The 27314-nt window shown below is 52.1% G+C and overlaps 1 protein-coding gene across 2 annotated transcripts; it reads right to left on the bottom strand.

Moving 5' to 3' along the window:
• Window positions 1–1050: 1050 nt before the first annotated feature.
• Window positions 1051–27314, bottom strand: LOC122377849 (serine/arginine repetitive matrix protein 2-like). Of its 2 annotated transcripts, none has more exons than XM_043358349.1 (3): window positions 27197–27314; window positions 3086–9645; window positions 1051–1827 (listed from the first exon to the last, which is right to left on the bottom strand). In XM_043358349.1, the coding sequence occupies exons 1-3, from the start codon at window positions 27208–27210 to the stop codon at window positions 1601–1603; spliced, it is 6801 nt and encodes a 2266-aa protein (XP_043214284.1). In that variant the 5' UTR covers window positions 27211–27314; the 3' UTR covers window positions 1051–1600. The 2 variants fall into 2 exon arrangements, with proteins under 2 accessions (XP_043214284.1, XP_043214286.1); XM_043358351.1 differs by having other exon boundaries at window positions 3143–9645.

Below are 27314 nucleotides of genomic sequence, written 5' to 3'. Positions count from 1 at the left end.
ACTTTAGGGCCAGCTTAGGTCACGTTTTGGTCCAGGTCAGGTCAAGGTCAGGTCAAGGTCAGGTCAAATTAGGTCAAATTTCAAAGTTGATATTTTTTGCATAAAATGGGTATCGATTCGATGCAGCTCGTCACGGGGAGTTCAATGGTGGTCTCCGTTATGCGCTATGAGGTCTAGAATTGCTAAAAATTGAGTTCAAAAATTTGACGTCATCAATTTTTAACAGTTTTTCCACTATAACTTGGCCAAAAAAAGAGGTATTGATCTAAAATTTGGTATGTATATGGAAGAGCGCAGGGACTATCACATGTACTCCGATTTTTTCGAAATTCGGAAAAAAAAATTGGAAATATTTTGAGTTTTTCTAAAACAAATCAATTTTTTTATTTTTGGGGGTCAAAATCCAAACATTTTTAAAATCCGAGATAGCAGTTTTGTAGCGCCGTCTTTTCTCTACACAACCACATAAAGAACTTTAAAATTGCCTGTTAACTGTAGAATTGGTGAGCGTTTCAAAATGTCATGTTTTTTGCTCATTTTTACTCGAACATGACCTCAGTTTGACCTCAATAACTCCTGAGCTGAGGTGACCTGTGACTTGAAATTTTGTGTGAATGTGTCAAATTAATGCTCGGTAAGGTACCCAAAATTTGGCGGCGCTGCGCACCGCCGTTATCTCGCTATTTAAGAAAAACCACAGGGGGGGCAAAATGCCCCCCCATCAGGGCGCGGGTTAATGAAATTAGGTTTCGCTCGACAGTTTTTCCGGGGCTATTAGACGCCATTTGAATTTTGACGATCGGTCCAGTAGTTTCGGAGCTAGGAGGGGTATGGAGAGCCCCCCCCCCCCAGTAGGGCGTGTTATACGCAGACCCCAGTGGGGCGCGGGTTAAGTGCGCTAAATTTTGTGGAAGCATTATATCCCCACCGGACCTACCGGTTTTGTACACTACCCGGCCGAGGCCGAATGAGGGTGGATCCCTCACTCTAGCCGTTTCGTACGGATATGCGTCACACGTTTTCATCGTCTGCATGCCTAAAACACCGACATGTTGTTTCACATCTTATTTATGCAATACCATGAATGTCATGCCTCTCATCTAATGTTCCTCTTACACTCGTCGTGCGTCAATGATCACGTCTACATGGCACTCAAGTACGATAGACCTCACAGCAAAAGGGCACGACATAACAATGATCAGAACATGCTTACAATCAGCCGACAGCAACAGTTTACGCAAAGGAGCTTCCGGTGGACGGTGTTGCGTAATCCGTTCATACGCGAGCGTAGTACAATGGAAATTCATGATCATTTACACACGCACGCGCTCAGATGATATCAAGGAGTGACCACGCAGACTTTTCTCACACACCTGTGAGCCAAACAGGTGGACATTATTCGAAATCGACGCGTATCGATTTCTGCAAATTTCACAAACCATATCCCGAGCGCCCATGACGTCTCGCACCGTACTTCTTCCACCGAGACGTTTAAGAGTTTTGCTTATCGAGGGGCGCTCTTAGTCTGTCAGCGGTCTGTCACCGCGGAACGGTCACCTGTGTCCCCTATCCTGTCAAACAGTCACGCGGACTTCCTTCCCTACGACTGGCTGGTGCGACCCTGGAGCTTCTCGAAGAGGGACGGCCGTGCCCGGCCCTCTGCCCTGAGGCCCCTGAAGGCGCTCCTGCGAGGTGCCACAGAGGGCTGCTCGGGGGCGGCGCTGGTGGGCTCCTCGGTCGCGCTGGTAGGCGGCTGGGTGCTCGTCGGCTCGATGGCGACGGCCTCCACCACCAGCGTCTGAAGCTCCTCCTCGGGCGCCAACTCATCTGCAACGGCGGCGGTGGGGTCAGGGAGAGGCGCGCCTGGAACAGTCGCATGCCAAGCGCCAGTCACCGGTCCCTGTCGATACCTCCTTCCTGTCTGTCGATAACTCCTTAAGCACAATAAGACCTGTGGGGTCTGAACGAGAGCAGAGCTCATCAGGCTGACCGAGTCTGTAATGATTATGGTCGGTAGCCCGCAAACTTCCGAGTTGTGCTCTTCAGTGGAGATCGACAAACAGGAAAGACTACAAAGTCGTTCTACTAGCCATCACCACCACCAACCAGATCCTGCTACAGAAGCTTCCAAAAGCAAAAGTACACCGCGCGCTCAAAACACAAAGTCAAACCAAAGAGCTGGAATTTCAATATATGATCCAGCAAAATTATTCAATAAATCAACTGACTATTCAATTAATTTCCTCTCGCGAGGAAGATTTTGTTATGATGTTATAGGTATATTATCTATTAATGACCTTTTCCTCGAATAAGTAGGTATTTAAAAGTCGAAAGTGATATACTCCTATTCCAGATAGCAAACTTTCGCCCACAGGGCATCTTCAGACACGCAGTTAGCAAGGGTATACAAATCAGGATTTGTATCAGGATTTGTATATGTTTGCTAATTGCTTGCCTGAAGATGCCCTGTGGGCGAAAATTTACTAATAGAATGTATCACTTTCGCCATTTAAACATTTCTTTACTCGAGGAAAAGTTCTTTAAAATATTCTACAATATCTTAACTCATTTGCTTGGTTTGACTTTTGCTTAAAGTTTGCCGTTTCTATCTGCACTCACAGCTAAAACTACTAATGATTGAAAAACCGAAGCATCCGCTGTTGTGCGCACCGTTTCCCTTATTATGCGATGTACTAAGGCAAAAGCACCACAACACTCTAAGTGACCGGCAAAAATAAGTGCTTTAACCAACAACTTACTACCATTATTTAGATTCACTAGTTCCCAAGCGCTACTTCTTACTACCATTCGTGAAAAGCAGTAAAAAATAATAAACTACCTGGTATCTACTATCAAGCACTCCAAACAAAGTTTCGCAAACCACAATGTGTTATCAAAGCTGTTTCATCATCACTAACTGATTACCGTTAAATTTATCTAGATTTGATAATAAAAGCTGTACCGAATACCGACCGAGCCGTATGTTTATCGAGGGATCGTTTACCCATCTTTAACTTAAAAAAATGAGAAGGTCCGTGTTTTGCGAAACCTTGTCTGGAGAAAGCCATTTATTTAAACCATTTACCTTGGATCTGCGCTCCAGACCCCTCCACCAGGTCATCAGGCTCCTCTACAGTCTCACCCTCGACCACCACTAGCTGCTCCTCTTCTTTCGCCGGCTCCGCCTCTTCGGATTTGACCACCTCTTTGACGGCGGCCGGCTCCTCCTCCGGAACGGCCTTCTCAGCGGAGACCTCCTGCACGAGCAGCTCTTCATCGCGCAGGGCCTCCTCGGTAGACACTTCTGCCTCAGAAGCGACAGGCGCCGACGGCGTCGTCGACACCAGGACAGCCTGCACGGGCGCATCGGGACTTCTCAGTAGAGAGGCGATTCCTCGTCGGCCGCCAGCGGGGCGACCGGTGCGTCGCACACCTGGGACGAACGGACGCCGGCTACCGGCTCCGCGCTGCCGGCCGCTGAAGGGCCTGCGGAACACCGGTGGTAGGCTAGTGACCTCTGCCTCAGGTACTTCCTCGGTCGGTTCCGGGCTGCTCTGCTCCTCGGCCTGCTCGGTCGACGGCAGCTCAGCTGCTTCCACGGTAACCTCGCGCACCTCCGTCTCTGGAGTCACCTCATCGGCACTCTCCGCCGGCGCCTCAGTAGGTCGACGGGCGAATAGAGGTCGACGGGCCCGCGTGCCACCTGGCGCTCCCAGAATGCTCCTACCACCGATCACGGGCGGGAGGTTACGGTTACGGATTGGCCGCTCGCCACGCGTACGAAGGCGCAGCTGTCGCGATCCAGGTGCAGTGGCCGAGCGTTCGGCTTCCTCTACGGTCGTCTCCTCGGCGGCAGTCTCTTCCTCAGCAGTCTGCTCCACCTCGACGACCTCCTGGATAGGGGTCTCGGTAGTGGTAGTGGTGGTGGGAGCGGCGATGCCGAGGAAGCCTCGCCTGGGACCCTCGCGACGACGAGATCCCGGTGCCAAGAATGGCAGACGACGTCTAGGAGGTTCTGGCTTGGGTTCTTCGGTGTTTGCATCAGCCTCAGTGGTAGGAGCTGACTCTTCGGCATCTCCGCGCTGTCTCAGGATGGGCAAGGCTGGCCGACGATCTCTGACAGTCTGACGCTCCTCAGTAACTGCTGGGGACTCTTCAGGCGCAGTTGGGCGCCTGATAGGGAAAGCCGGGCGGCGACGAATCGGGAAGCGCCCCCGAGCTGGCGTTTCTTCAGCCTTTTCTACTGGTTTGTTGCTAGTTTCCTCTGAGACACTGTCTTCCTCCTGCTCTTGCTCCTGCTGCGAAAGTCGGGAGCGAAGAGACGGGCGGGTTCTCTGCGGTCGCTGGACTGTCACTTCCTCGGTAGTAGATGTTTCTTGGGTCGAAGCTGTAGAAACCCTCTGGCGAAGAGAGGGGCGTGGCCGCCTGGTCGGTCGGGCCGGCGCCTCCTCAAACACCTCGGAAGCCTCAGTTTTCGTAGTCGCAGTGATAGAGTTGCGCCTGGAACCCGGCCTCCTGCCTCTCAGCCTCCGTCCAAGCCTTCCTCGGCCTCCAATCAGGGACTCTGGCGTGGTGGGTTCTTCTGAAGGCGGCACGGCGGTGGTGGACTCTTCAAGGATAGCTTCGGTGGTCGGAGGTACTGCAGCCGTTGCAATAGCTTCATCAGCAGCTGCAGCAGTGAGCTCCTCTTCACCCTGCTCAAGCGCTATCTCGGCAGCCTCATTCAACTCCTCGGAGGCGGCACCTTTCTCCTCTACACTCTCTACGATGGGCTCGGTGACAAACGCACTCTCCGTCGCAATTTCCTGTGCCAAAGGCTCGGCGGGGGCCCCGTTATCTTCAGAGTCTACCTCGATGGCAGCCTCCGTTGGCGCAGCAGTGGTGGGAGGATTGGTGGTGGTTGTAGTGGTAGTAGTGGCCTCAGTGGTCGGCTCCTCTGTCGTAGGAGCCTGACGAGATCCACCGCGGCGGAATGACCCACGACGACCAGTGGTGCGGATTCGATTGATGCGCCTGGTGCTGGTTACGCCGGAAGATGAAGCACTTCGCCCCGTTATGACGTTGGTGGTTGTGCTCGCGACTGTTTCAGCGTCGCCACGCGAAGTGCGTCGACGGAATCCTCGGCGTCTGACACCTCTTCTCGGCGTCTCGTCAATCTCAACAGCGTTACTCTCCTCGATCTCGTTTTCTGTCTGTTGTTCCTCTGGCTCCGTTACAATCTCTTCAGTGGTGGGCTCTGGAGTGGCCTCGGTAGTGACCGTCGGGCGCCTGCGACGGCTTGATGTAGGTCGTCTGGCAGGCCCACGAAGAGGAGCCCGTGAACGGCTTGAAAGCCTACCCCGGAATCGGCTGCTGCCTCGTCCTCTCGCCGGAGCCTCTACCTCATTAAGCGCTTCTTCACTTAGCTCCTCTGCACCAGGCTCTTCCTGGACGACCTCAGCAGTCTCTTGAGACACGACCTCTTCAGCCGCTGGAGTTTCAGTGACCGTCTCTTGTACCCGCTGTCCCCGGCGCGACGGGCGAGCCCGACGCAGGCTGGGGCGTGATCCACGCAGAGGAAGTCTTGATACCCTTCGGCGTCCACCACGAGCTGGTGCCACCACAGCTTCCTCTTCAATCTCCTGCTTTTCTTCTTGGACGGCTTCTTCAGACACTTCAGTAGCCTGCTTGACCTCAGATTCAGTTTGGACCTGTTCTTCAATGGGTTCCTCATTAATCGGCTTCTCTTCGGCAGGCTCCGGTCGGCGACCGCGACGGCCAGGTCCCCGTGAGCGGAACCCTCTTGACGATGTGGGTCTACCTCGGCGGCCAGGGGCCGGACGACCTCGTGCTGGGGCCTCCTCAGTCGCTTCCTCGACAGCGATGGTCTCTTCCTCGACAGCATTCGATTTGGATGCATATGTCTCCACATCCAGTGTCTCTTCTTCTTGAACATTATCAACCACTTCTTCTTCCTCTACTTCAGGTTCGGGTTCTGGGCGACCACGAAGTCGTGAGGGGCCACGCAGACGTGTGCGGCGGCGATCTCCACCGGACCTTAGACGCTGCCTCGACACTCCACCACGGCGTACGGGGGCTGGAGATGCAGCCTCTGGTGCTGGAGTAGCTTTAGTTGGCGTGGAGTCTTCTTCCTCCGTGTCCTCTTCCTGTTGTACGTTGACCTCAGGCCTCGGGCGTCCTCGGCCGCGGAAACCTCCCCTGCGGCGACTGCTGATGCGACGGCGTCCAGACAGCCTCGAGGGAGTTTCGGTTGTGGTCGTGGTTGTGCTCTGCTCGGTCACAGCCTCTGCGGTAACCTCTCCTTCAACAGCCTCTTGCTGCACTTCCTCTTGGTCCTCGACAGCCTCGGGCTCTGGTTGTGGTCTACGCCCGGGTCGCGTCCTGCGCAACGGCTGTCGTCCCCTAACCCTCGATCTGGAAGAAAGTCTGCTGACTGGCTGCGCTTCCTCTACATTGACTTCTTCCTTCTCGACAGTCTCCTGGACTCGCTGCGGTCGGACCCGGCGGCTACTCGTTAGACGACGACGGCCACCTCCCGAAAGACGCGTGCGCTGAGTCTCCTCCTCGGGCGCAGCAGTGGTCGTGGTGGTTGCCTCGGTGGTAGTCGTGGTCGTGGTCGTCGTGGTCGTTGTAGTCGTTGATGTGGTGGGAGCGGCCGTCGTCTCGGTGACCGTCACTTCTGTTTCTAGACCCTCAGTCTCAACAGCGACGTCAAGAGCTGCAGTCTCGTCATCGATGGCGACGACTGGCTCTGGTACAGCAGGAGAAGTGGAAGCGGTGTCCGTTGTCAAAGCAATAGTCGGTTCTTTACCATCTGATTCTGATCGACTTTCAGTTACCTCAGGTGCTATGGGGATGTCCTGGTCAGCACCAACGACCGCATCGTCAGCAAATGCATCGGCATAATAATAATCGTCGTAGTAATCGCCGTAATCGTCAGCAAACGCGGCTGTAGGTGTAGGTGCAACCGCCTCTGTGGTGCCCTGGGGTTCCTGCTGTTGGGTATGTCCGAGCTCCACGCTGGTTTCTATTTCAGTGGATTCAGGCTCTCCTACTGGTGCTTGCTCTTGTGCTTGACCCAGACCCAGCTCAGGTTCAATGCGAATCGGCTCCTGCCTCACTTCCAACTCAGAATCAGTCGTCTGCTCGTCCACTAACTCTTGCTCCGAGGCTTGTTCCGCCGACAGAACTTCTTCCCGTGACTGTTCAGTTTGATGAGCGATGTCTTCTCCTTCAAGCTCAAGCTGCTCCTGAGGTGCTTGTTCTGACTCTCGCTCCAGCTCTAGCTCCAAAGCCTGATCTCTCTCTTGCTGCTGGCCACGGGGAGGGAAGCGCGGTCTCTTGGGGAGCCGCCTCTTGTCCAAGACGATTGACTCTGTGGACTCTTCGGTAGCAGGTGTCGGCACCGCCGTGGTCTGAATAGTGACATCGTTAACCGGCCGTCGTCGGTTGCTGGTACGCTGTACCACACGGCCCAGGCGGGCATTGTCCAGCACCACTGGATCCTGCAGTTCGGCTTCCAGCTGCTCATCCTGCTGATTCAGTCTCTCTGTCTGGGAGGCTCGGGTGCGGCTGCTGACGCGACTGCTGACCACGCGGGTGCCACCTCGACGAACCGAGCCGCGACTGCTCGTGACCTCCTGGGTCGGGGCGACGCTCGACTCAGGAGTCGGCACGCTGACTGGACGGCGGCCTCGAGGACGCACTGGAGCGAAACCTTGCTGGGTGGCAGCCTGTGCACGGGAACGGAATCGGCTGCTGCCGCGACGCTGGGATGTGATGGTGCTGATCGGCTCGTCAATGGCAGCCTTTTTCTGTTCAAGTTCCTCCTTGCTGAGAGTGGAGCTGATGGCGACTTCCTCCTGTGCATCGCGTGCTGGCACGGGAGCAGCCTCTTCGGGAGTGGTAATGCGGTTTCGAGTCGATGAAAGCCTGGTTCGAGAGGAAAACCGTCCTCGAGACCTTTCTGTGGTTGAATCATCTTGGAGAGTACTGGCCTCCGTTGTAGGTGTGGCCTCGAAGCTTGATTCTGTTGAGATTGGAAGGGGAGATGCTTCCTCAAAAGGAACTGGTGTGTCAGCACCACCATCGACTGCGTCATTCAGGTTTGAGATGGTTGAAGTGTCCGTTGGTACCGGAGTTGACACTGTCGGGAAAAGATCCGCAGTCTCAATAGGCGCAGAACGAGCAGTAGTGGAAAGTTCGGCCTCTGTCGTGGAGTCAACACCGGCACTTAAACCCTCAGTATCAAGGCTCATGGTGGGAGTGGCCTCATCCAGCTCGGGCAGAGCTGTGGTGGTCGATATCGGACCATCATTAGCTTCACTGGTGGCTTCAGAGAACAGAAGCTTAGCTGCTTCAGTCGTAGTGGCTTCTTCAGGAGCTGGGGATTCTGAAGGGGCGACTGGAGCAGCCTCTGTGGTTGGCTGGATGGTCTGTCCTCGCGACCTGCTAAGAGAAATGCCGACTCCCTCTCCAAGGAAGGCATCAGCGGCAGCCTCGGCAGCCACAGGAGCGGGGAAGTCATCTGTGTACGCATAATCTCCATAGTAGTAGTAATCGTAGCCGTCGTCGTAAAGCTCGTCGTAGTTGACAAACTCTAAGTCCTTGGGAGGAATGCCTGTGGTGCTGATCTCCGCGGCTGCCGCAGTAGTGGCTGCCTCAGTAGTCGTGGTGGTGGTCGGCTCAGTGGTGGTCGTCGTGGGCTCGGTGGTCGTGGTCGTCGTAGGCTCTGTAGTAGTGGTTGTGGGCTCGGTAGTGGTGGGCTCCTCAGTAGTAGTAGTTGGCTCGGTAGTGAAAGTCAGACTGGACTGTGGCCGTCCGCGACCTCTGCCTCGGCCGCGGCTCAGGCTCGACCGCCGGCCGGATGTGGCAAAAGTGCGGACGTTAGTCGTGACAGCCACCTCCTGCTCAACGTCTTCTTCCTCTTGCCCAGCACTGGCACGTTCACGGCTAGCGCTGACGCGTCCTCTGATGCTCCCACGAGTCGAACCTCGCCTCGATCCACGAGCTGGCCCACGGTTGACGGCAGTCGAGGCCTCTCCACCGACAGACGCCGTGCGGACACTGGACGTGGAAGTGCTTCCACGGCTGATGGTGCGACGGTTGGACAGCGTCCGTTCTTCCTCATTCTCATCCCTGGAGGCCTGACCTCCGATCAGTCGTCGACTGGCTCGTCCACGCGAGAACTGTCCTCCCTCCGAGACCAGGGTTACCTCGTTGTTGAGGATCTCCGGCTGCGGGCGCAGGCGGCGCCGCGATGGCCGAGTCACCGCCTCGACAGTCGTGGTGGGCGGCTCGGTCGTGGTTGTGGTGGGCGTGGTGGTCGTGGTTGTGGTAGTCGTTGTGGTAGTTGTGGTGGTAGTCGGAGCGTCGGTCACAACGTCCTCCGTCGCTGCCTCTGTCGTGGCTGCGGTCGAAGCATCGCTGGGCGAGCTCTCAGCGAAGTTATCATCGAAGTCGAGCGAGTTCTCTGCCTCGCCATCCTCGTAGTCGTAGTAGTAGAGGTACTCGTACTCGACGATGGTGCCATTCTCCAGCACCTTGCGCACGATGCGCGACTCGATGGGCTCGCCGTTGCCCAGTGGCGCCACCTGCGGAGCGGCGGCGGCTACCGCCAGCAGCAGCGCCACCCACGCTGCCGGCCTGAAACACACAGAGGGTGCTGTCAGTCACACACATGCCTACGGGTTTCTTCTGAGGACAGGGTAGCGAGGGGGGGGGGCGGCTACGTGGTGCTGCCGACGAGATCCAATGTTTTGGTATGTGATAACTTACCTACCCTAAGATGTTGCCGAAGCGTCATTATTCTTTTCCTCGGGTTAATAGATGTCAAAAATGTTAATTGTTTTCGAAACGGGCTTCACTGAGGAAACTAAATATTATAACCAAATTCCAAATAAAACTAGTGAACAAGGCTGATCACTAAGCCGAAATATTTGGTTATAATGTTTAGTTTCCTCAGCGAAGCCCGTTTTGAAAATAACATTTTAGATACCTATATTCGTAATGCAGCGCAGCTGGAAAAAAGAATCACACCAAGCTTTCGCCACACATTTAATTAAAGTTAAGGTGCGATTTGTCATTTGATGCCTACTATAAGTATTCATTAAAAAAAAAAAACTAAGTGCCTAAGTATATAGGCACACAAATTTTGAGCAATGAAGCAACAATGCAATGAGTTTGAGTTAGGTATCAAAAGACTAGTATATATATATATTATATATATTGAAACGGGTAAGACAGCACACTTGGGTCGGGACGCGTTTCGTCACATTGGCTTCATGCGAGGGCCCACCCTGTTATGCAGTATCATCGGCATCGAGCCGACGCCTGATCCAAACCAGCAGCCCACGCCAGGTTTCACTGCTGGCATGCGATCTCTGCCCTCCTCTATGTCCACATGTAAATATGGAGTGCAAGAGTGGTGAAGCTATATCATTGAATCCGTAGACCTGGCTGTTGGGTCTAGTCAATTATTTCCAACACTCACACCGATCAACATCGCGAATGGTCATTTATTGATGCATTTACATACCTACCTACGTTACCTATTTATATGAAAATGATAGAAAATAGAAATGTTTATTTAATAGATTGTTTGAAACACAGAAGGAAAAGTCATTTAAATCAGTGAAAGGTTTGTGTTTATTGGATGCTGTTCGCTGTGGATATTTGCTACCGATGCCTGCCCAAAAGCGGTGACTTGACTTACGAGCGGTGACAGAATATTGATGTCGATTCATTTCCATCATTCCTTGTTAAAAACGGAAGTGTGTGGTTATTTAATGCATTGAACGCGCCGTTTAACTTTTTACGGTCACAGTGTCATTACTCGCCCTCCCGGAAAGGTGAAACCGCTCCGGTGTTAGGCTCCTGTGAGTTATTGCAGTCTCTCGTTAGCTTCCTGTGCGGCGGCGCAGTCTCCGCTGTCGTCACGTGCCAGCTCTAACGAGCCTCCTCTCGCCGAGCGGATCACCGCGCCGCAGGAGAATACGGACTGGGAAGCTGGTCAGCGCGGCCGCGGCACGGCTGCGCTGTTTATGAACTGACAGATATGTGTCCGGTGGCGTAACGCCGGACTGGGAAGCGGCCAGGCACCTCCCAAAACAACTTTCGCCCTCAGCTGGGATGGCTGGGGAGTCCGGCATCCGTGCTCAGTTCGGCCGTACCGAAGGAGGACTCTCGGTGGCTTATCTAGGTATTTCCCAGCTACTTTTGCTGGGAGGCTTAGTACCACCGTTAGATTGCAGCTCACTTCAGACACCCGTTTCGGCAGCGAGCACCAACCCCACAATTTGGCCTTGCCGGACAGACCTGAGATTTTAAATTAAGCTGCTTTACTGTAAGAAGATTTTCTATGCCGTGCCGGCAAGGTGGTCGGAATATTCCATTCAATCGTCATCAAGTCTGGGAGTCAGACCCCTCCACAGACAGTGACGTCACGTATCCCGATCGCGGGGGCGGTGCATCCGTGATTGTGACGTCACACCTGCCGTGAATGCCGCGCGTTTGTGTCTGATGCGTCACTGGTCCGCCGTGTCCCGCCTCGGGAAGACCTTCAGACCTGGCAGCCGGTGGCTGGCACCGGCATCGCCGCGGGATTAAGATTACCGGAGAGGTATCGCTTCTGGGAACTAACAGACCGGGTGCTGCGGTGGGGAGACGTCTCTAGATCGCGGTGCGACGGCGCCAAGCGCGGTGCCGAGGGGGTCACGGCCGCCCCGTGGCTCGGTCACTGCTCAGCAGACACAGCATTCCACAATCGGAGCTGAATTGAACAATGGTGGATATGAGCGGCTACGACAGCTCCAAATTGTTAATTATTGGACTGTTGTCTCCATCTGGTGATTGATGGACTCACACTGCGGTCGACCGGTCAGCGAAGCGGGCGTGATGCTTTGTTCACGCCATCGCACTTGTCTGGCCTGGCACTTTCGCTTTCATTTCCTCGCTCCGTCTGGTCCGGGAAGCTGATCGTTCGGGTCTGAGTGCCAGGAATAGCCCGCATTCGGCACATCTGCCGACGGTCAGAGACCTGGCACAAGGACGTCTTTTCTGACTCTGTCATCCAGACGGTCGGTCGCGGGGCGACGAGCTGCGTGGTATCACAGACAATCGTAGGCCCTCCGGCAAGGCCGGGCCGCACCGGGCGGGGCCAGCCGCCGCCGATGGCTGCACTCACGCAGCAGCTGGCTCCCACGGGAACTCGCCTCTAGTGGGGTCATCGCAGCTTTACGGGTGACCGCATCATTGTGGTTAGGATGCAGGGTTGCGTCAACTGAAGGTCGTGGGTAGCAGGTTTTATCCAACGGTCGATCATTTTTATTCCAAGAAAGGATCCGTGATAAATTGTGGTCACTCGAATACTACGATACCTTTCGCAAGACCATGGTATTTTGCATGGATTCTCGGCCTTTACAACTGCTGATGTCATGGTTTCGTTTCAGATATCTTTTAGGTGGCGCCGTGAGAAGGCAGAAATCTTACAAATAAAATACAAGATCAGCGACGGTTGGTGTCGAGAGACAGCGTCCACCTTTCTCGTGACAACGCACGTGACAACATATCGATGTCGAACATGGTATTGTACTGCTGTGGACATCGCTTGGTAGGCTTGGTGACATAGCAATCATCGTGACATTCTATTTTCATTGTAAGGTCATGTTCAAGCCGGACAAAGTTGTGTGTTTGCACTACCTTAGCTAATCTCGTTAGTGCACATGGCTTTTCAATTTTAATCATAAATCGACTTATAATTAGCGATATGTAAACGCTGAGGACGACTGAAGTTATTGGCAACTGATTTATAGCACTAATTAAAATGTATGTAATTTGATTTACTCCATGCTATATTGTATATATTTCAACTTTCAGATAAAATTCCATGAAAACCCAAATCCAATTAGTTTTTTTATCGCTGAGGCGTCAGACTCATGAGTCTGCAGGTAGTAATATAGGTAATAATTTGCTCGATGTCACTTATAACATTGATTGATAGGCGTTATCACAAGTGCATTCGCGGCCATTGGGGCGACGTAAGAAAAGAAGAAAACAACTGGCCCCAAGAACTTTAAATTATCAGTTAGCATGCACCTTTTACTTGATATGTAGAGAATTTACCATTAATTGTTAGAGAAAATTGCATTTAAAATCTTCCATTTATGCTTTTTTTCATCGTTTGCACAGTATGTTCTTTTACTAAGCTAGAAACACTAATTAGAAATAGTTCCCGCATCATCAAGAACAATAGGGAAGGCTTGAAGTGAATACAATAATCTAAACGGTTTTGTAATCCATGTGAAGACACTTCTAAAATTGCCTGTAGAAATATTAACCCGCGCCCTGCTGGGGGTCCTGGATTTCCACGCCCTGCTGGGGGGGGGGGGGTGTTTGAACACCCCCCCTTGTAACTCGGCTCCTGGGCCACGTAGCGATACGCGGAAGGCGGCGTTCGAAAGAGCGTAAAAAATAATGACGAAATCACTTCGGTCAATTTTTTGGTCCGGTCAAAGGTCAGGTCACCAGAGGTCATTGAAGGCAAAATTTCGCCGATTTCCAGGTCGAATGTCGAAAATTTCCAAGAAGCCAACGCATAACTCGAGAACCAATAGAGCTATAGCGCCGCGGAAAAGCGCATTCGATAGCCCTATTAACGCCCTTTCTGAGTAATTCTCTCAGATTTGACCTAACGTCAACGGTTTTGCCTGCAGGGGGCAAAAACTGCAAAAATAGCCGATTTTTTCGAAAACAGTTTTTCTGCAATAACTTTTGACCCAAGCCTTGTATAGTCGACTACAGAATGATGTTCCACTCCTCAGAAGCTATCAGTTGACCGGAGCACTAAGTTGTGCCGTTTATCACGCAATTAAGCGTGTCGATTGTGAGCATTGGGGCAAAGCTATAATTTGTGAACTCAGCCCGTGTGATGCGCCACAGCCTACCACACCAGGCAAATAATTGCCTGTGAAAAGTGGAACATCATTCTGTAGTCGACTATACGAGCTTACTTTTACCGGCATCGTGTTCCTCTCGTCAAGACGCATCGAATGAACTATGACTTGACCTTGAAAGGTCAACTTGAAAATTTGACCTCAGGTCAAGGTCATGACCTGACCGGAAAGGGTCATGTTGCATATCAGTCGATCCGTATCGTCGAGCTGAACACATCTAAGGCGTTTTCAACGCTCTAGCATGCCTCTATCAAAAGTTATTTGCGAAAAACTGTTAGATACCATTCGTGACCTAAGATGACCTCAGGGCATAAACAAGGGTCACGGACACCATTTTCAAGTTCAGTGTGTCTAAACCACTTGTAATTCGGTGTTTGGGAGTGTTAATAATGTCTTTCATCCAAAAGAGGCGCATTTCAATTTTCTCCCATTGACTTATAATGGGGAGGTCGCAAAATTGACCTGACCTTAGGTCATCGATATCAAAATTCTGAGATATACATTTTGTACATGCTATTGCTCTTAGCAATCGCTGAAAGTTTCAAAGCGATCGGTCACTCGGTGTAGCTATGACAGACATTGAAAGTTTTTATGAGGTGAGGTCACTTGAAGTGACCTGGTGACCTGACCTTGAATGACCTTAGTCTGAAATTTTCACAACATGTGTAGAATTGATGTATGGTAAGGTGTACCAAAAACAGCGGCGCTCCGCGCCGCCGTTTTTGAGATATTCGCGAAAAACCACAAGGGGGGGTGTTCAAACACCCCCCCCCCCAGCAGGGCGCGGGTTAAAGGCAAAAGTTCAACTTTTTCACAAGATGGATGCCTATAATATAAACCTATTCAACGTGACAACTCAGCCGGTATTTCGTCGCCTACAGCCCAGCTTTCCCTAGTGACCGATAGAGGCGCTGCTATCGATGTCCGCCCGTGCCGCCTAACGACACACTGATCTCAGCCTCCTTCTCCTAGCTCGCTTTCCATTGCTTTTCCATGTCACGTAAAGAATCTGCCAATCATCATCCATCTAACCTCCACCAGTTGTGAGCGGAGGACAGCAAGCTCTCCAAGGAAGTGGTCTGTTCCCTCTTCAAAAGGCTCTTCCCTAACCACGCCCTCTCAGTGCGCCGCCTGACACGTGAACAAGCCACGTGACCGGTTCGGACGACGCCCACCTCTGATCACCGGGGCCGACTCACCTCGACCGAAAGGGGTGGAGGGGGGGGGGGGGACGGAAGGGCGTGGTCCCCCCTCCCCCCAATGATTGGCCTCCGTCAGGGCGGGAAGGGTGTGGTTCCCTGACTCGGTCGTTAACACACAGGCGCCTGACTAAACATCTCGAGTTCGTTTCCGTGAACCTGGAGATCGGTGCAGTTCAAGAGAGAACCGTGAGCAGCGCGCTAGTCTCAGGTCAGGACATAACATTGAAAAGTCCTTTGTGTTTGCCGGTGATAAAATCTTTACGGCAGCTCACAAGTCAATGACTTTGAGGAAATGGGCCTGCAGCTCGTGAGCGCCGAAGGTAAAATGCTCACTCATGTCTAGTACCACAGCACGATCAGTAATACAACGTCACAAAAATACGCTACTCTTAGATGTGTGTCATGCAGTGGAAACACCGGCGTGCTCCGCTGCACGTGGCTTGGAGCTCTTGGCTGCTCTAGCATCATGGGAAAACGCTCACCAAAGCTAACTGGATTTGCCCGATTGGACACGATCGTGCACAAAAATATTTCCTCCCGGATAACGTACTAATTACGTTACAAGCGGCGTGCTTCTGTCTCATGCGTCATACCAAAACATTTCTGAGAAATTTGAAGGTCTCCTCGACCGGCTATGCAAGATAAGTTATTTTTACTACCAAATGACCCTAAGCATTTCACAACTTACAGGTATCTCACCATCAAAAAACCTTTTTATGATGGCGAATGCGCCTGATTGGGAAGCACCCGACGATGACCCTGATCAGTGGCTCGTTGTCCATAAAACAGGCTCCCCACTGCAGGTAACGGTCCGGTGCAGACTGCGTCTCCGCCGTCTCTCGGCGGCTGGCACGACCATCCGACCTCGGCACACCTGGTCTCAGATCTGTCTCTGAGAGCCCGCCGAGATGAGCCGTACCTAGCCGCGGTGCCCGCCCGGCCCGGCGGATTAGGGCACCGCCAAAAAACAGACGTAGAAAGTGGAGACATGAAGGACGTGACCGGTTCACTTTGCGCCCTCGGAGAAAGGTCGTGTCGCGGCGGGGTGTCACTGCGGCGGGGCAGGGCGAAGGGTGCTGGACACAGGGCGGTGGGTGGTGGGCGGAGAGGTTTGGAATCCATCCATTCGATTCCTGAGAGCTCAGGCAGCATAAGTTGACCTTCTCGTGGGAAGCAATGGAGTGCAACTCATTGTTGGTGCCGGCCAGTATCTCGGATTAGAGGGGTTGTTTGGCTAGACGGACAGCAGACGTTGCTGAAAGATCAGGCATTCACCAACCAACCCGCTAAGTGCATTGACCTTCGGGGCTGTGTGTTGTTGGGTCACTATAGAGATTAGCGCCTGTGGCAAACACGGAGTCATTTTTAGAATGCTGCTTGGGTTTTGGGTGTAGCGTGGGTCGTTAAGCAGTGGTGTGAGATATAATTCTTTGCATCTATTTTAAATGGCCTTGAGAGTACACTGAAAGCTCTTTCTGTCTTTGTTTGAAGCTGCTTGACCCAATGAACAATGGCATACCTACCTCATCGTAAACAATACGACACTGATACATGTCCAGAGAGCCTTCCCAGTCGAGCCGCCAATTTTCGTCATACTTGGCAATCCATACATGTCCTCATGTCGTCAGACGCGAGTGAGCCTCTGTTGGGCGTTGACAGCGGCCTACCAACCATCCCAAATGTGTCGGTTTTGCGACAGCGCCGACACAGGCCAAATCGGACAGCGATCGGCTGTGTCCCGTCCAAATCGGACACTGATCAACCGGCGTGGCGCTGGAGGGGAGCTGAGCTCCCTGCTGATCAGGTCAGAGGTCTGTCGCAACTGTGACGACGTCGTGGCCATGTTCCATGTCACCGGCGCTGCAGCAGACGGGCCACGACACGCGACATCGCCCCGTCCCCTCCCCACCCTCTCTTCCCCTCCGGCTGCCCAGGGGCGGATCCAGGAAAACTCCAACGGGAGGGTCATGAATCGAAGTGGTGCCCCTACCTATACCCAAAATTAAAAACTCAACGGATTTCGTCCACCTCATTTTGGTGGTGCCCCCATTTTAAGTTTTTTTATTTTCATTCTTTATTTTTAGTCAGTATCTTAACTCTTACCCACAACCACATTTACCAATTGTAAGCAAGTATACATGAATGTGCTATGTGTATATATGTTGTGGACGCTGAGTAGTAAGTACTTACCAGGAACGTTATCAGGTAAGCGAATCGTTGTCAGTCCGACGAACTTGACCCTGGCGTCTAAAGGGTCTGTCCTTGACACTTCAGGCTTGTCAGGGGCACCAAAGTCCTTCCAGGGACACCACAAACCTGTCAGGGGCACCTACAGCCTTGTAGGGGCGCCACAGGCCCGCCAGGAAGCAGGGGCACCACAGGCCTGCCAGGAAGCAGGGGCACCACAGGTCTAGCAAGTATACACGACAGGCCTGTCAGGGGCACAACGGGCCTGTTGGGCCCATGAGCACCCCTAGGGGCAGGGGCACCACAGTCCTTCCAGGGACACCGCAGGCCTGTGAGGGGCACCAGCAGCTTAGCAGGGGCACCAGTCAACACAGGCCTGCCAGGGGCACCACAGACCTGCCAGGGGCACCAGAGGCCTGCCAGGAGCACCACCGACCTCGCAGGGGTAACTTGGGCCTGTCAGGGCCCAGGGGCACCACGGGCCTGTCGAGAGGCACTTCAGGCTTTTCAGGGGCACCATAGTCCTCTCCGGGCGCAGGGGTAGCAGGGGCACCAGAGGCCTGCCAGGGGCACTACAGGCCTAGCAAGGGCACCCTTGGTCTATCAGGGGCACCACGAGCCTGTCATAGCCAGGCATCTCAGGCTTGTCAAGACCCAGGGGCACCACAGGTCTGTGAGGGACACCAACGACCTAGCAGGGGCACCAGTCAACACAGGTCTGCTAGGGGCGCCACAGACATGCCAGGGGCACCACAGACCTGCCAGGGGCACCAGAGGCCTGCCAGGGGCACCACAGGCCTAACAAGGGCACCACGGGCCTGTCAGGGGCACCTCAGGCTTGTCAGGGCCCAGGGACACCACAGTCCTTCCAAGGGCATCGCAAGCCTGTCAGGGGCACCAGAGGCCTGCCAGGAGCACCACAGTCCTTCCAGGGGCTTTACAAGCCTGTCAGGGGCACCAGAGGCCTAGCAAGGGCACCACAGGCCTGCCATGGACACCACAGGCCTGCCAGGGGCACCACCGGCCTTGCAGGGGCGCCTCAGGTCTGTCAGGGGCACCACGTGCCTGCCGGGGACACTTCAGGCTTGCCAGGGGCGTTACAGTCCTGTCAGGGCCCAGGGGCACCAGGCCCGTGGTGTCCCTGCTAGGCCTGTGGTGCCCCTGGCGGTCCTGTGGTGCCCCTGTCAGGACTGTGATCCCCCTGATAGGCCGGTGGTGCCCCTGGCAGGTCTTTGGGCCCCCGGGCCTCAAGGGGGGGCCATGACCCATGTGACCCCCCCCCCTTGGATCCGCCCCTGCGGCTGCCCATCACCGAGCCGCGCTGGGTACGGCTACACCGGGAGGAGCCACCGCGCCGGCGACATTTGTGGGCTCTGAGAGGCCGAATGTGTGTGTAAATGTGGCTGAGAATCTACAGAAAGAGTTGTAAAAGTCGCCGGCTGTCGGCGTTTTGTGGTGGTGACAGGCGATGCTGGTCCTCGTAACGCCCCGTTTGTTGTTTGAGATTGGAGAATCTGGGGCATGTCAGTGGGCCAAGTCCACCCACAGCCTTGGTCCGCCGTCTAAGCGGGCAAACAAAGGCTTCAGTGACACCCCCGTGGCTGGTTAGGGACATCGCGATTATGAGAAATGACACGGCCTTGATGACATATGTATGGCAGGGTAGGTCTTTGAGAAATCGGGTTCGTGGTTATGTTTGACATATAGTAGCAGGCGGGTTCCTGGCCGCAAGCAGCTCTTATTGCGGCTTATTAGTTTACATGGTAGGTAATTTCTATCGCTCGGTTGAAGATATCAAGGGCGTTTGACCTTAAAGAGATCGTCGATGCCTGTGAATTAAAATAACAGGTTTCTTTGAATCCGAAAATGTCAACAGGACAAAGATTTGCCCAAGAAAATTATTATCAATTGTATAATGGCCTGCTTTTTGCAGAGGTTGTCAGTTCTGAAGAACATATTCGTAACTTTAGAGAAACCGACAACTTTTAGGCAAACATTACGTCATGTAAGGAAGGTATGTCATTCATCTACTCGAGTTAACCCTCGCCGGCCGAGGGGGGGGGGCGGGTGCCGCCCCCCCATAGGGTTTTTTCGCGATAGCTCCAAACACGCTGGCGATAGAGAGCTGAAACTTGGCATACCTGACCTTTGATCCAAGCCGCATCTTTTGACACCAACCGCATTTTTGGGTCAGGTCAGGTCACTGACCTATGACGTCATAAGTGAACCTCTGCACGGTCTTCAGATGTCGCAACTTCGCAACGCCCTCACTGCCAGAGGAGATGTCACAGGGAAATGAAACTTGCAGGATCTAGTATCCATTATGAGTCCCACAACTTGTATATCTCGGATTTTTCCTAAAGGTCATATGAGGTCAGGTCATTTTCGTGACCTCACCATTATAAGTCAATGGGGAAAAATGAAAACTGCTATTCTGGCGCCGGGAACGATCTCCAACTATCTCAAGCACACAGAATCGTGATTTGATGCACTCCTTGCAAGGTTAGATGCGTCACTTTTGCAATGTTGACCTTGCGTGACGTCATTTATGACGTCATCAAGGTCAAATTAGTTTTTCGTCAATAACTCTTGATCAAATTGAGCTAGCGAGTCGGGGAAGGCACCAATGGACTCAGGAAGGCCCGCCGAATCGAATGATATGCGACATGACCTCTTTCGACCAACTTCGTGACCTGGGGGTGCTGACCTGACCTTGACCTGAGGTCAACACCCCAAGTTGACCTGACCCGGACAAAAAGTATATCATTCGACGCGCCTGAGCGAGGCGAACACGATGCTGCCAAAATCGGCGCTCTGCGGCCGTTTTTTGCGAAGTTATTCACCAAAAACTGAACCGTACCTTGGGGCACTTGACCTGACCTCAGAGGTCACCGGTTGACCTAGGACCTTAAAATCGGGTACCAATCTCTGCGTCTCGTAACGGCGCACACGCTCGTTTTTTCCGCGACGCGCTAGCTCCACCAGGGGCGAAACGGCGAGGGGGGGGTCGTACCCGCCCCCCCCCCCCCTCGGCCGGCGCGTATGTAGAAAACCAATAGGTCCGGCGAGGGTTAAAATGACGGGCGTGACTTCTCCCACAATACTCGTCGACTATGTAAATTGGGGATATAGCCACCAGAAGGCAGCTTCAGGGCGTCTCTCCGACCACATTCCGGTCTGGTTTCTTTTCCTCATAGCCGCCGCCAGATAACATCTTCATCGCTCCTTCCCTCATGACGTAAGAGCTCCCTTAGTAGAAACTTCGCCCCAATGAACGCTATTATGTCACCTGTCCCGGTTAGAAGTCAGACGTCACACAAGACCACATATTCTGAGAGCATTACATGGTCTGACCTCTCACAAACCATCCCCAGCTGAGATAGCAGGTCAAAGGTCATCCCAAGCCACTCCGGAGTCTGGCCCGTCCTCCTCCGAGGCCACAGAAGCGCTCTAAGGACCTCCCAGTGCGTCACAACAACACACCAAACGGCATACCAACAACCACCTAACGGCTGCCATCCGGGCGACCTCCTCCCGCCTCCAACGACCTCGACGGAAAGCGAAAACGGCCGGCGGTATTCATCATCGTCTCAGCGCGTCCATCGCTGTGACCTTCTGACCAGGCGGCACCCTGTCAGGACCCAGCGGGGAGTTTCGGGTACAGAGGTGCCGACGGATGGCCACTCCTTCCTCTCCCCTCCTCCCTGACTCTCCCTCACCACCGGATGGACAGCGCCCGGGGTTTCGGGCTGGACGTCCTTGGTCTCCCGACCCTCACACGCTGGTACGGCCAGCCCCGGCCGGTATATGTCGGTGGTGTGTCCGTGGTTGAAATGCTGTTTGTGGATTCAAGTCTATGCTTCATCAGACGACTAAAGGTAGTGCCCCGATAACAACCAGCAAAAACAAAATTGGAAGATTGGCAGAGAACTTACAACGAGTAGGACAGGAACTTCTTCGATGACAATTATTTCATCTTCCATTCAGCAAATCGAATATTTACGCAATTCAGTTGGGAGTAAAGCCATGAAGGGTCGCTATGATTATAGCTTGCCTGACCAATGAGCATCGCTCTTTGAGTTCAGCGCTCTGCCATCCCAGTCCCACCGATTACCCCGGCATTTTGCAGTAATCATTTAGATTATTTAGCGTTCCCCTGGGACTGCGGTCAGCGCGTGCGTAATTCTCGCCATCAGAGAGACAAAATTGGCGCGCGGCGTCTCAGCGTCGGGTCAAGGGGAGCCGGTGTTTCTTCACAACGGAAGCTGAGTCGCCGTCATTATGAGTGGGAGTGTGCTCTCAGTGTGACGATCTGGGACTTGGCAGAGGCTGGGGGCGGGGTTCAGCAAGGAGCGCCGCCTCCGACCGGTCACCGCGGCCACTGCAGGGCCATGAGAGAGCCCACAGTCGTGGGAAGGGAGGCCGGTCACTCTGCCCCGCCTCTGCCGTCCCACGTCGGACGTGGGACAGCTGACCTGGTCAGCGCTGAGCTGTTTGCGGCGCCGGCCTGACCTTGACCCTCCTGTCGAGAAGCTGATCGCTCGGCCGGGGGCGACGGAATGTGATTATGGTTCGCCTCTTCTGCCTACGGCGCTGCGCGAGATGTACTCAGAAGAGTAATTGATGGTGTAGCAGTTCCCAGTTCAGCGAGCTGAGCAGCTTCCGCCTTTTTGCGGGGTCGTGGGTGCACGTTTTTGTAGGGTGTGTTACCGCTGCATATCGTGCTCAAGTCTGGTGCACGGAAGCAAGATTGATCACATGGTTCTATTAAAAACTGACTGTCGAGATAGTTAACGCATTCTGGCAGAGCCTGCACGCTGCCCAGATGGTGTTGAACGAATTCCCGATCGGTTGCGTAGCATGCACCCACATTCACCTGCACAAAGAGCGCTTTGACCAGCATCGCCTTTCCCTTTGCAGCTCCACGGAGAACAAAGCATGTCAGCCCTGCTATTTATGTATCCCAGCTGGGCGCCAGGGCTGGTCGACCCCTGACAGCATTCCAGCAGTCTTGCTGCACAACCAAGTCCCACATTCGCCCCCTCTGTCGGTGACTAGGACAGTCAGGATTTTAAATGGGCCGCATTGTGAGCCAGCTAACCCTCTCTCGCCGCATGTTCGACATACCTACACAACTGTCGGTCTGACCCCGTCCGATTGGCACGGCGCGGCACGACGGCTTAGTTAGGTGACTGTTTCTCTGTCAACGTCAAGCCGAGACCCGAACGACCGGGTCACGGGGATGGCACAACCGAATGGCGTGTCACGTCACGGCCCGTGTGAGTCACGTCACGAAGACTACGTCACGGCACTCACCCCAGACGGGGTGGGAAGGGTCGGCGCAACTTATGCTCATTCCTCACGAGAATCAAGATACTCTCTCCAATTGACGTCAACGACATGGCATTGTAAGTAATAATGGATGTTTGTTTTCACTATTGTTTACACTCCGTTGGGGAACGATATCGGTTTTATTGGTTTTTTAGATTAAGTTACTTTTAACTATTATTTTTGCATCATAAGTGTTTTGCAGCATGTTTGCAGCGCCAGTATGTTCGAAGGTGAGATACGGTTTAGTACTTATTGCTATATAAATGAAAGGACATAAGACCAAGAAAAATCCACCCCTCTAGCAGATGGGTATGTTGCAGACGATAATCCGGGGAGACATTTATAGGTACGTATTTAACCCGGCAGTTGCTGGGGTATTTCGCCACCCACCGTTTGCTGGGGGGGGGGGGGGGCGTAAAACGCCCCCAGCCGATAACTCGAGAACCAATAGGCGCAGCGAAACGCACGAGGCGGCAAACGAAAGAACGCGACGAGACGCTTCAGATGAGTACTTTAAAGTTGAATTTTGAGGTCACAGGTCAGGTCAAGGTCAGGTCAAACACCTGAAATCGGGCTTTCAGTAGCATGGACTTCAGGACTTCGCAATGGGCGCCTCTCGTCATAAACTCTGTCAAAACGGTGCACAATCCATCATATAAGGCCTACAAGAGTGTCAGCTCCATGCAGGGGTCAGTCAAGCATAGGTCAGGGTCAAGGTCAGGTCAACCGGGCAGGCACATATCCCCGAAAATAAAAACTGATATTCGCAGCCTGTGACACATGTTTTATGGGTAATTTGGGGCGTAGAGCACGATGGTGACATTCATTTTATCATATGTGTACGTGTTTGGCTAAAAAAGTTCAACTTAAGAAATGCATGTATCATGGTCGTGAAGTAGTCACGAGAAATTGCCAAGATTCAGTTCAAGATTTTGGAAAATGCGGAACGATAATCAATAATCGAAGATAGCCATCTGATGGTTCATGGTATTGGCAGTCTAATGGCGTTTACGGCATGTCTGTATATCTATTCTGTGATTTTATATGATTTTTTGAACATATGCCGTTTTTGGTCGAAAACTCAGAAATCATGACGTCACTAAAACCTCGATATCTCAAAAATTTTCCGACCGATTTTTTTGAAACTTTGTCACAATAAACTTCAATCAATTCCCTACAGGTACCCTAAATTTGGCGCGCCTGCGGCGCGCCGTTTTTATGCTATGGCCCGGCGAAAAAAGTGGGGGCGTTTAACGCCCCCCCCCCCCCCAGCAACTCGCGGGTTAAGGGATAATCTTTATTGAGACATCATTGAGGAGATTTTCGCAACTGTTCTGGAGAGGACGTCTGGAAAGGACGGTATTTACTTTTCTTATTGGTAGAGTTATCTTACACTATCGTCGCCGTAGGGACAAATTTGCTATATTATGCAGATGATAAGCTGATCTTGTCTCCGTAATATTTCAAAGTCTATATTCCTTCAAATGTGCCAAAAATGTGAGGTTTGATGCAAATGTAAGATACCATTCATACATCACATTATGCTCCCTTTCTTTGGTAATGTCACTCAAGATCTCGCTGCATTGAAAATATACCTACGATTTGGTACATGCGCTCTAATCATCTACCCAGCTATTCGAAATCTGTCAGTTGAATGATGGAATTAAGCTATGGCTCAGATAATTCCACTAGCGTCCCGAAGTCAACTGACGTCTCTCAGATCAGCTGGGTCACCCGTACCGTGCCGTGCTGTACATACGGTGGAGCTGGCATGCGGGGCCGACCACCACTTCGGAGTTAATCTGACGGGACCAGCCGGCTGGCCCCCGACCAGTGAAGTCGCCAGCGCGGTCACTCTTACTTTTAATCTGCCTTGACCCTGGCATAACGGCAATTTGTGCAATAGGAGAAAGACAGGAATGACTTATGGTGATGTAGTTATTCAAATGTTTACTATGCCAACTGACAGGGAGTCCAGAAAATGATTTAGAGCCTAAATGAGCCGTGGGAATTAAGCGCAAGAGTTGAAACGTGCTGGGTCATCAAGCATTGCGGACCGGAACCACAGTTTCAAAATCGCCAATCGATTCATGCGAGCAGTACCATTGAAGCGCATCTCAGACAATGCATGCGAGATTGCAACGTCATGCCACTCTCTTCTGCTGTTAAGTGTGGCGTTGGAAGCCTAATCGGAACAAAACGCATTGTTAATCTCATAAGCTTGCCCACGTTGATGCAAGTTTTGAACACCAAAAGTCATGCGATCGCAGAGGACGTGCATCCCATGTAACCCGTTCTTCGACTGTGTCAAAAGCAGACACTCTGAATCCAACATGGGGAAATATGTCAAGTGCATCACTTTTTACGATGGAAAATGCCATGCTCACGCTTCACAACACGATGGACCGTACTACACGCGGTTTTTTAGTTCGTGACTGTTCGGTCACAGTAGGAACACACAATTAGTGCGACAACTAAGACCAATCGTGGTCATAATTACAGGATCGACGCAACGGGTGCATTCGAGCGTGTCAATTCAGAGACTTCTTGGCTTTCCAGTGCCGCCAGCGAGTGGTGCAACTCATCAGCTTATCCCGAAGGTCGCCTTTTATCTTGCAGTGATTGCAACATGGATGGCACAATTTACATCCTGTATGAGTTTAACCCCATGATAGCCCGTTTGCATCCGCCCATCTGAGAAGCGCTATGCTATGAGCGTCGCAGTCTCCGAGACGAATAGTGCTTTCTTTGTGTGTGATATTGAAGTCTCCACCCCAATCGCCATTTGTTCCGCGCTAGGGATGATGCACTCTGGCACAGTATCTTTCCGCATCGAGATTCAAGGTCACTGTCACTCGAGTAAAAGTGGATAAACCGCCTCCAATATTTTGCATATTCATTGCAAACTTGGCACCACTCGCCGGTATAGAGTGAACCGTTCCTACTCATTCCCGCCATGCTTTCACGATCCACCTGGAATTTCTGTCATGAATCACGTCAAATAACCCATCACTTCAGTCATTCCGACGGTAATTTCGTTACCGTTACCGCCATAATTTCAACGTGTGCCCATATGAGTCTCTCGGGTGAACAGGCAGTTCGCCACCCCTGACTGGCAGTGCTGACACGGGGCGAATCTCTCCCATTGTTGACGAGAGCGAGAGGAGTGCCGCAGATACGCGCGCTTGGCCCGCCGGAAACAATGGAGGTGCCACGCCAGCAATCAATCGGATCGAGCATGACCTATGACCCTTTGCTCTTTCTCTCCATCAATGGGAGGGCAGGGGGAAAAGGTCGCGGCGAGTTTGGAATAAATCTAGAGATTGAGCTTTAGAGTGAGTTTTAAGTTTTAACCAGAAAAAAAATGGCTGGCCTTGTGTCCAAATTGTTTGGGTTTTATGGTTTGGTTAGGATGGTATGGGATGGTCATAAAATATTTCAAATGACTGATGATTGATTCTCAAATCATAAGAATTTGGAATAAAAACATATTTGAATTAGAAATTAATAATCACCTTTCGATCATCTTCTTGACGTTAATTTTGTCGATCGATTATTTGAGTGTTTTAGTCAACTTTGCTGCTATCATTGCACTTATCTAGTTAGAAGCAAGATACAGAGCCTCAACAAGGAAGACAGCGAGAGCGAAAGTGGTCCAGCCACCACTGCCGACCATTCAAGTCTTCATCACCGCTGTGGGGTATTGGAGAACGCAAGAGCAGTTAGTGTGACATTGGCCGTGATAGTATAAATAGAAACCGCTGGGCTCCCATCGGTGCTCGTGTAGTGACTGCCATAATATATGTAAACCAATGCAGTTACATAAGGGCTAATCATCAGACTGAGACTTCGGTGATATTCGCAGTGTCTAATGCTGATCAAGCGGTCTCAGTCTAAAATGATTTACGTCTCAGCATTTTGTATTATTCCGATGTAAATATTTTTCTCTATGATATAGGATGCTTGACAACTTTGATGGACACTTTATGATAGTGAGATACCTCCTTATAGGTATTCTTTTCAAAATGGGGGTTATGGGAGTGACACAATTTTGGGAGGTAAAAAAAAAAACTTCTCAATATTAATGTTATGATTTCTTTAAAAAAGGCATCTTGTTTTTCGACCGAAGCCTTTTACTTGTAACGTAGGGGGAAATATTACGAGGATGGAAAATGATTCTAGAAATACGTCGTGTGTTACGGAGAAATTCTGGTTTGACAATCTTAGACAATTATATTGATGATATTTTTTTCTAAATGTGACATACATTAAGTATGTAAGAATTAAATGATGCACACCACGGAGAAAATGTACCCTTATACTATTCCAAATGTATGCCTACTTATACACAACAATTTGCGTTTCTCAGTGTTTTACGGAAATAAAATTGTTTGCAGTGCTGTGAGTTAATGCTTACATCTTTCATATTGGTAAAACGACATTTTGCCTATTGGTACTCGCACCTATTTGGCCATTTATTAGCCTGCACCAGTGTGCAGGAATCATATCGCATGCAGCACCCACCTTTTGTAGATCATGTTGTCCCCTTGTGTTCTCTGTTTCACTGTGTGTGTTCTGGTCCCACCGGAGCACAAGTGCTCTTTGCGAGCTGCACCTCCGAGCCACTCAGCTCGGCGCCAAG

The sequence above is a fragment of the Amphibalanus amphitrite genome, unplaced genomic scaffold (assembly GCF_019059575.1).
Source record: "Amphibalanus amphitrite isolate SeventyFive unplaced genomic scaffold, NRLGWU_Aamphi_draft 000051F_arrow, whole genome shotgun sequence".
Lineage (NCBI taxonomy): Eukaryota > Metazoa > Arthropoda > Thecostraca > Balanomorpha > Balanidae > Amphibalanus > Amphibalanus amphitrite.
This window is presented reverse-complemented; position numbering and strand designations above follow the sequence as displayed.